The 10000-nt window shown below is 37.5% G+C and overlaps 1 protein-coding gene across 1 annotated transcript; it reads left to right on the top strand.

The window, feature by feature from the left end:
* Positions 1-294: 294 nt before the first annotated feature.
* Positions 295-1254, top strand: LOC137645556 (protein FAM200A-like). The gene has a single exon (XM_068378358.1). The coding sequence runs from the start codon at positions 295-297 to the stop codon at positions 1252-1254; it is 960 nt and encodes a 319-aa protein (XP_068234459.1).
* The last annotated feature ends 8746 nt before the right edge of the window (positions 1255-10000 follow it).

Below are 10000 nucleotides of genomic sequence, written 5' to 3'. Positions count from 1 at the left end.
GGGGTCGTTTGGGATTTCTTAAGGGGTCACAAAGGGTTCTGGAGAATAATTTATTTTCATATACATTATACACGTATTTGAAATAGCCAGTAGGGCTTTTACTAGTTTGATGAGTACAACACTGGTCACAAGTTGGGTGGTCTGCTGCACATTAACCATAGCCAGTGTTACCAAAATAGCGTTAAATTCCCATTATAGCTCAATCGGATACTCCTCCCAATCACATGATACGTGAAGAATGCCGCTCCACATGTCTCTCTCACTCACTGTATGCTTCATCGGTATGCTTTGGCAATGAAGACTCTCCCACCTGGACTTCAAGAAGTGCTTACTGACGTTGTAAAGATTGTGAACCATATACGAGGAAGTGCAACAACTTCAAGGATTTTGAAATTGCTATGTGAAGAAATGGGTGCTGAATTTTCTGTTCTACTATTTCATACAGAGGTACGTTGGCTCTCAAGCGGCAAAGTTTTAAATCGCGTGCTACAACTTTGCGAAGAAATAACAATGCTGTTGGAACGTGGTCATACGGCAAAGGAGAATCTTCTTCATGAAAAGGTGCAGGATGATTGTTTTGTAACAAAGGTTGCCTACTTGGCAGATTTCTTCTCGGAAGTAAATTCTCTGAATACTTCAATCCAAGGAAATGTTACAATGATGCACACAGTTCGGGACAAAGTGGCAGCGTTCCAGTCTAAGATTCAACTTTACCAGAAAAGAGTTCAGGACGTTGACATCACTTTCTTCACGGAGATGATGACTCTCCTGGGTTCCATGCCAGATGCTGAATGTAGTTTCCGTGAGGAGATCTCCACTCATCTTTTGGCAGTAAATGACGCCATCGAAAGTTACTTTCCAGGACTAAACGACCGCTGTACTGATGCGTGGATCTATAGACCCTTTTCAGTAAAGGATAGTGCCATGAGTGATACTGATGTTGCTGCTAAGGTAGAATTTTATCAAATTCGTGAGGATTCTCAGCTTAAAGTCGATTTTGCCGAACAAGAGCTCCCAACATTTTGGGCAAAAGTGAAGGACTACTGTCCTATTCTCTGGATATGGGCATTAACCATGTTGATTCAGTCCCCGTCAACCTACCAGTGCGAGATTGGATTCTCAGTCATGGTTGCACTGAAAAGGAAGGCACGCAATAGGCTTGTCATCGATGCTGACATGAGGTGTTGCCTATCGAGCACTGGTCCTCGCTTTGATAGACTTATGGCTTCAAAACAATTTCAACCATCACACTGAGTGAATGGGAAGTAGGTGCTAGGTTTTGTATGGTGTTGAATAGTTCTTTGGAATTGATGATTTTATGGCATTTGTAGAGGCTATGTAAGTGGAATTTTTTCAAGGTTTTTGTTCTGTGGTGTTTCCAATAAAATTGTATAGGATTAAACCATTTTGTATGATGTTGAATAGTTCTTTGGAATTGATAATTTTATGGCATTTGTAGAGGCTGGGAAAGTGGAATTTTTCCAGGTTTTTGTTCTGTGGTGTTTCCAATATAATTGTATAGGAGTAAACCATGGTCTTCCTGTAATTTTTTTACTTGACCTTTTGACAAGGTTCATTATTTCCAAATCTATTATAGGGGGTCATAATAATACTCTGATTAGTCCCGGGGGGGTCATGGGATGAAAAAGGTTAAGAACCACTGTATTAGACAATCAGATTATATTCTAAAGAACCACAAGGCTCAATACTGGATAGTACAGTGGTAATGCGTTCGCCTAGCATTCTCATGGCAGCAGATCGATCCTAGCCCTGGAATGTGAGTTTAGGCTGTTTACTGGGGAGGCCACTACTAAAATGGCAAATCTTTGGGTCGAAGATGGCTGTGAGTGACACCTGTTTTAAATATTAGACAATCGGATTATATTCTAAAGAACCATACGGCTCAATGATGGCTAGTTCAGTGGTAACGCGTTCGCCTAGCATTCGCATGGCAGCAGATCGATCCCAGATCGGGACCGTGAGTTTAAGCTTTTTACTGGGGAGGCCACTGCTGTGTTTGAGCACCACAGTTGGGGGTTGGCCTTGCCCAGCTGACGTTCTGATGAGCATCTACTCTGATGATACTGGAATCATAACCAGACAACTTTACCTTACCTTTATTCGGGTAGTTGAATCAGGGGAACTACAAAAGTTCAAACTTACAGCGAATGGTTTTATGTTGAACAGTCCGACCTAAGTCTCTTTTTATGGTTTATTTGTGACAGATCTATTTTAATGTTGTTACTGTCCTTGAAGTGTTTTATTCCAAATGTTCAATACTTCTCTGTAGTTTATTTATTTCGTTATTTCCTCTCCTCATTAAGTCCATTTTCCCTGCTGGAGTCCTTCGGCTTATAGCATCCTGCATTTCAAACTAGGATTGTAGCTTAAGCTAAATAATAATAATAATAATAATAATAATAATAATAATAATAATGTTCCACTTCTTTTGGTAGTGCTCCACTTCATTTATTGATAATTATAATAAATCCTTCAGGGAAAAGGAAATTCTTCGCGAAAAAATAAATCCTTCGATGAAGAATAAATCCTTCGAGGAAAAATAAATCCTTCGAAGAAAAATAAAGCCAACGAAGTAAAATAAATACTTCGAAGAAAAATAAATCCTTTGAAGAAAAATAAATTCTTCAAAGAAAAATAAATCCTTAGGGGAAAATACATCCTTCGAAGAAAAATAAATTCTTCAATGAAAAATAAATCCTTAGGGGAAAATACATCCTTCGACGAAAAATAAATCCTTCGAAGAAAAATAAATTCTTCAATGAAAAATAAATCCTTAGGGGAAAATACATCCTTCGAAGAAAAATAAATCTTTCGAGGCAAAATTAATCCTATGAACTGAAATAAATCCTTCAAGGAAAAATAAATCCTTTGAGGAAAAATAAATCCTTCGTAGAAAAATAAATCCTTCGAAGCAAAATAAATCCTTTTAGGAAAAATAAATCCTTCAAGCAAAAATAAATGTATTACGCACATCAGAGGCGTCTAATAAGTAATGTAATATATACAATGAAATAAAAAGGTATGAAAAAAAGCAGAAGATATATTGCAAGAGCCCCTGAGACATCGCCTGGTGTCCTTTAGGAACCCTAAAAATCAAATATAAAGACACAAAAATAGCAGGATTAACCGGACACGAAACACCGTCACTGGCATAAGAATGTTAAATGTGAAGTCAACATAATTAGTGCTGTTCGGAACGAGAGAGAGAGAGAGAGAGAGAGAGAGAGAGAGAGAGAGAGAGAGAGAGAGAGAGAGAGTCTTAAGCTATTAAGCAGATTAAAGCATTCCTGAATTTATATCATAACGCGTTAGCACCTAAGAGACGCAATGTACTGCTTCTAATAAACACACACAAAGGTATATGTTACGTAAGCGAGTATATGCATACGTACATAAACACAGACACATACACATTATATATATGTATATATATACATATATATATATATATATATATATATATATATATATATATATATATATATATATATATATATATATGTATATATATATATATAGATATAGATAGGTAGATATGTATATATAATATATATATATATATATATATATATATATATATATATATATATATATATACTATATATATATATATATAGATAGATAGATAGATATATCACATATACATATATATGTATATATATACATTATATATATATATATATATATATATATATATATATATATATATATATATATATATATATATATATATATATATATATATATATATGCTATTATTAATGTCTATCAATATACTTCCTATCTAATTTTTACAGATATATTCAATCCCTCATCATCGGGCTGTGTTAGAAATAGCATCTTAATTAATTCCTTATACATCACCTACCGCTCATAGCCAAAAGACGGCCAATCCACAACGACCCGTAAGGCTCAGAATCTTAATCCAACAAGCTCCTAATCTCGCCCGTAACGATCCAAAGAGGTATGACGACCTGGCCGGTCTTTTCCCCCTCCGCCCGTCAATTAGGCTTACGCCATAATTGCAGGATTTATAATTAGTCCCCGCGAATGACTTTGTTGCGAGGAAAATTATATAATTAGCAGAATACAAGCAGAGAGTAATTCCTGGTCTCATTATCTCGTCTTCGTGGTCATATATACGTATATATACACGTGGGTGGTTGGAGACAAAAATTGCTTTGACAAGAATTTTCTTAGCAGTTTTTTTTTCGCTTTCCTTGACTTGTGTCATGGGGCAGATATGGGAATAATGTAATGTGTGGTAAGAGAATAGGGTTTTTTTTAATGTAAGTGAGGGGGATACAGTGAAGAAAACCGATAGGAGGGGATACAGTGGGGGAAATACGTAGAGGGGATAGAGTGAGGGAAACTGGTGTATATGGATACAGTAATATAAACATATGAAGGTGATACAGTGTGGAAAACTGATGGCAGGAGATGCAGTGAGATACGCAGGTGGAGGGGGATACAGTGAAGAAAACAGGATGGAAGGGGATACTGTGGGGAAACAAGTAAAGGGAGATACATTACGGCAAATAAGTAGGGGGGAATAAAGTGGGGGAAACAAGAAGAGGTGAATACAGTGAGGAAAACAAATGCTGGGGATACAATGGGGAAAACAAGTAAATGGGGATACAGTAAGGAAAACAGGTAGAAGGGGATACAGAGAAGAAACAGATGTTGGGAGATACAGTGAGGACAACAAGTAACGGTGGATACAGTGAGGAAAACAGGTAGAGTGGGAGGCAGAAGACAAGAAGAGGAGGACAGTGAGGAAACCAGATGTTTGAGGACAATGTGGCGAAAACAAGAAAAGGGGGGATACTTTGGGGAAAACAAGATAGAAAGGATACAGTAGGGAAAACCAACAAAGGGAGATACAGTAAAGAAAACAGGTGGAGGGGGATACAGTGAGGAAAACGGATGTTGGGGAACACAGTAGGGAAAACCAGTAAAGGGAGATACAGTAAGGAAAACAGGTGGAGGGGGATACAGTCAGGAAAACGGATGTTGGGGAACACAGTAAGGAAAACCAGTAAAGGGAGATACAGTAAGGAAAACAGGTGGAGGGGGATACAGTGAGGAAAACGGATGTTGGGGAACACAGTAAGGAAAACCAGTAAAGGGAGATACAGTAAGGAAAACAGGTGGAGGGGGATACAGTGAGGAAAACGGATGTTGGGGAACACAGTAAGGAAAACCAGTAAAGGGAGATACAGTAAGGAAAACAGGTGGAGGGGGATACCAGTGAGGAAAACGGATGTTGGGGGATACAGTTGGGAAAACAAGTAGAGGAAGATACTGTGGGGAAAACAGATGGAAGGGGATACAGTGGGGAAAACAAGTTGAGAGGGATACAGTGAGGAAATCAGGTAGAGGGGAATACAGTGGGAAAAACAAGTTGAGAGGGATACAGTGAGGAAATCAGGTAGAGGGGAATACAGGGAGGAAAACAAGTAGCGGGATTATAGTGAGGAAAACGACGGATAAAAACATGAGGATAAGGGGAACTGATAACTTGAATATCGTAAAGGAGAGAGAGAGAGAGAGAGAGAGAAAGAGAGAGAGAGAGAGAGAGAGAGAGAGAGAGAGAGAGAGAGAGAGAGAGAGAGAGAGAGAGAGAAAGAGAGCGCAGTGATTTCCTGAATCTTAAAATCATCGATAAAAAAAAACATAGTAAATGCATTTTTAAAGAAGTAGAGGCAAATAAGAGACATACAATAATAGAGATAATGATGGACGAACGAGAGAATGAAGAAAGAAGGGGTTAGAAGAAGATAGAAAGAACGATAAAGAAAGATAATGATGACGGAAGACTTGGGAAAAAACGCAGGTGAGGTCAATATTTGGTGGAAGACGAATGCCAAGGGGAGAGAGAATTGGCGATCCTGATTATTATTATTATTATTATTATTATTATTATTATTATTATTATCATTATTATTATTAACTGCGCTAACGAAGTTGTGAGGAGGCTATGTTTTCCCCCCCTGTTTGTTTGTTTGTTTGATATGTAATAGATGTGAAAGTTGGTTAAGATCACAAACGCTAGGGTCAGTTACAGTTCGCTGAGTGCCTACTATGGTTAAGATATGAGGGCAAAGACGAGACACATCGCCATCTCCCCTGTATGATAAAAAGTAAGTCTCTCTCTCTCTCTCTCTCTCTCTCTCTCTCTCTCTCTCTCTCTCTCTCTCTCTCTCTCTCTCTCTCTTTATATATATATATATATAAATATATATATATATATATATATATATATATATATATATATATATATACATATATATATTATATATATATATTTATATATATATATATATATATATATATATTTTCTTCGCTGTCACGCTGGAAGGGCTTGCCAAACATATGACTACTCGGTCTCTCCCTTATCCGTCTGTAAGGGAGAGAGGAAGTAGCCGTGTTGCAGTTAGGAAAGAGAGAGAGAGAGAGAGAGAGAGAGAGAGAGAGAGAGAGAGAGAGAGAGAGAGAGAGAGAGAATTTACATAGGTTGCCAAAGAATCTTAACTAATCGCCCATAAATAGAATTTTGAAATTACCTATCCAGTGTCTAAAAAAAAAAAATCATATGCGTTTCCAATTCCTTTTTGGACTGAAAAAAAAATCTTATCAATACCGAAAAAAATATTAATTGATTTGTTTAACGACTGGAATAATCAATCATTGGGCAAGTTTTAGAAATTAGTTTTCCGTTAAATGAATTCTAATCTGAATAAAATAAATCTTTAATAAAAATAATTATCCAAGAATAATGAATTTGTCTGGAAAGTTGTTCTTGGAATATCTGTTCTCATTTCAAAATGCTAAAATGTTCAAGATGGAATATATATAAAAAAGTGAGCAAAATTAAAAAGGCAAATAATGTCCAAGATGGAATATATATCTAAAGTGAGGAAAAGTAAAAGCAAAATGATGTCCAATATTGAATATATAGCTAAAAGTGAGCAAAAGTTAAAGAAACATAATGTCCAAGATCAAATATAGAGCTAAAAGTGAGCTAAAGTAATAGTCAAATAATGTCCATAATGGAATACATAGCTAAAAGTGATGAAAAATAAAAGGAAAATAATTTCCATAATGAAAATATAGAGCTAAAAGTGAGCAAAGGTAATATAATGTACATCATGGAATATATGGGTTGAACAAAAGTAAACCAAAAGTAAAAGAAAATAATGTCCAATATGGAATATATAGCCAAAAGTATACAAAAGTAAAAGAAAAATAATGTACATGGATATAGATAAAACTGAACAAGAATAAAAGAAAAATAGTGTCCAAGATGTAAACGTATAGCCAAAAGTGAGCAAAAGAAAAGCAAAAATAATAACTCGAGTTCTCTGAAACTCCCAAGCCAATGTTAACCAACGGAGTCAAAAAGGAAAAAAAAAAAAAAAAAACCTTGTTATCGTTCAGGTTTTACATCAAAAGTCTCTATTTTCCGCATAACTAAGGGAAGTGAAATTTCCACCAAGGGAAAACAGAGAGAGACAAAGAAGAGGGGGAAAGAATAAAAAAAAAAATGAATAAATAAATTTTCAAAGGAAAGGCTACTCCTGCATCAGGGGAATTAACGAATATAAAATTGCAGTAGCAACAAACAAAAGAATATGGAAAGATAAAAGGCAAGTGATAAACGAGGAGAGGAAGCCATTCGAGAAAACAAAAGACTAAAAGAGTAACAAATAATAAAAAAAAAAGGGTAATAAAGGGGTAAAATGAATGAAGACGTTAGAGTTATCGTCCATTTTCCGTGGAGGAAAAGACCACTGCAATGCCACGAAAAATGGCCTTAAATAACCGCAATCAGAGATGAAACGGCATAGGGAGGAGGGGGAAGCACCCAGTACACACACACACACACACACACAAACAACAAATAAACAGTTTCAGATAGAGAGAGAGTATACAGAACATTCTTGCTTCAACCTTCCCTCCTTCCTATCTACCTCTTTTCCTTTGTGATTTCTCCTCTTTCATTTCTCATTCCCGCTTTCCTTCATTCCATTCTTCGCTCCCTTTTGCCTCCCTATTTCCTCTCTTTCTTCCTCTGTCACTCATTACTTCCTTTCTAATTCTCGCTATCTGCAACACTCTTCCTTTCTTTATATTTTCTATCCTTTCTTCTTCCTTATTCCCTCCTTTTCTTCTTTGTACATCTCACCTTTCCTACTTTCCTATTTCCTTTCCTTCTGTCCTACTTCCTTTCCTCTTTTATAATCTCTTTTATCTCTACTTTTTCTCCTTCATTAATTTAGTTCTTCCTACTTCTCTACCTTCCTTCCTCCCTCCGTCCTTTCCTTCTTTTTACTTCCCTTCCTTACTCTCTTCTTTAATCTTTCCACCCTCTCTTTCTCCAGCCTTTCATTTATTACTTTCTTCCTTCCTCAGCCTTTCCTTCCTACCTTCCTTAATCTTTCCTTCCTTACTTAATCCTTAATCCCTCCTTCCTTCCTTCCTTTCTTAATCCTCAACCGTTCCTTTTAAAACTCAAGCCCTCCTTCCTTAATCCCTTATTCCTTCCTTCCTTAATCCCTTATTCCTTCCTTCCTTAATCCTCAAATCTCCTTTCATTCCATCTTTCCTCAAGCCCTCCTTCCTTAATCCCTTATTCCTTCCTTCCTTAATCCCTTATTCCTTCCTTCCTTAATCCTCAAATCTCCTTTCATTCCATCTTTCCTCAATCCCTCCTTCCTTCTTTAATCCTCACTCCCTCCTTCCTTCCTTAATCCTCAATCCCTCCTTCCCCCAAACTCTGCTTCGTTTCTTAATCCTCAATCCCTCCATTTTTAATCCTCATTCCTTCCTTCCTTAATCCTCAATCCCTCCTTCCTTCTTTCCTTAATCCTCAATCCCGCCTTCCTACCTTCCTTAATCCTCAATCCTTCCTTCCTCCTCCTTTCCTTCCATCCTTCCTCATTCCCTCCCTCGTCCATATCCCGCGTTTGTTGCGGCAGGAACGAACCAGTGGTGGAATATGGCGGTGTGTGTGGGTTCCCGTACGTGATTTGTCAGTGGCTGCCATAACTCTTCCCCCTCCCCTATCCCTACCCCCCTTCCCAACCCCCCAACCCCCCCTCCCCCAACGAAGCCCGACGCCTTTTACCTGCCTTCATTTTGCTTTAATTCCCTCAACAATTTGCGTGTTGCCAATCCATATTCCGGGTCGGAGTCGTCCACACAAAGAACGCACTCAGGTGACCACCCCCTCCTTCCCCCTGCCCCCTCTACCCACTCCCCCCATCCCCCAGATAACCCCCCCTTACCCCCTCAAGGCTCCCGGCTCCGTCTACTTCTGCGATGACTTCTACAACAACAGCAGAACCCACATCCTTGATTGGTTGCAGGTAAGGATAGATTCACCTTTGTGATTGGCTAGATAGTCTCTCTCTCTCTCTCTCTCTCTCTCTCTCTCTCTCTCTCTCTTCTCTCATCTCTCTCTCCTCTCTCTCTCTCTCATCATTTTAAATGTTATTCTCTTTATGATTTTCTACCCAAAATTTTCCTTACTTTCTCAAAGTAAATAACATTAACTCTCTCTCTCTCCTCTCTCTCTCTCTCTCTCTCTCTCTCTCTCTCCTCTCTCTCTCTCTCTCTCTCTCCTCATTTTAAATGTTATTCTCTTTATGATTTTCTACCCTAAATTTTCCTTACTTTCGCTAAGTAAATAACATTAAATCTCTCTCTCTCTCTCTCTCTCTCTCTCTCTCTCTCTCTCTCTCTCTCTCTCTCTCCACAAATGAACTTAAAATACGTGACTTGTTTTTCTCTATATTTCTTAAAATAAATAACATTACAATAATAACATTAAAAATCTTTTGCGTTTCTTACATTAGCATTAAGAAATTTAGGTATTATAACTACTACGATACATAGGTATAATTAAAGTCCTCTTTATCTCTCCTAAATCTATACGTGTATCAATCAATCAATTAATATATGCACACAGACAGGC

The sequence above is a fragment of the Palaemon carinicauda genome, chromosome 8 (assembly GCF_036898095.1).
Source record: "Palaemon carinicauda isolate YSFRI2023 chromosome 8, ASM3689809v2, whole genome shotgun sequence".
In the NCBI taxonomy this organism is placed as follows: domain Eukaryota; kingdom Metazoa; phylum Arthropoda; class Malacostraca; order Decapoda; family Palaemonidae; genus Palaemon; species Palaemon carinicauda.
The sequence above is the reverse complement of the archived record's forward strand: the minus strand, read 5'-3'. Positions and strand labels throughout refer to the sequence as shown.

Bases quoted from the DNA above. Each gene is read 5' to 3' on its own strand.
- LOC137645556 (XM_068378358.1), top strand. From the start codon at position 295: ATGAAGACTCTCCCACCTGGACTTCAAGAAGTGCTTACTGACGTTGTA.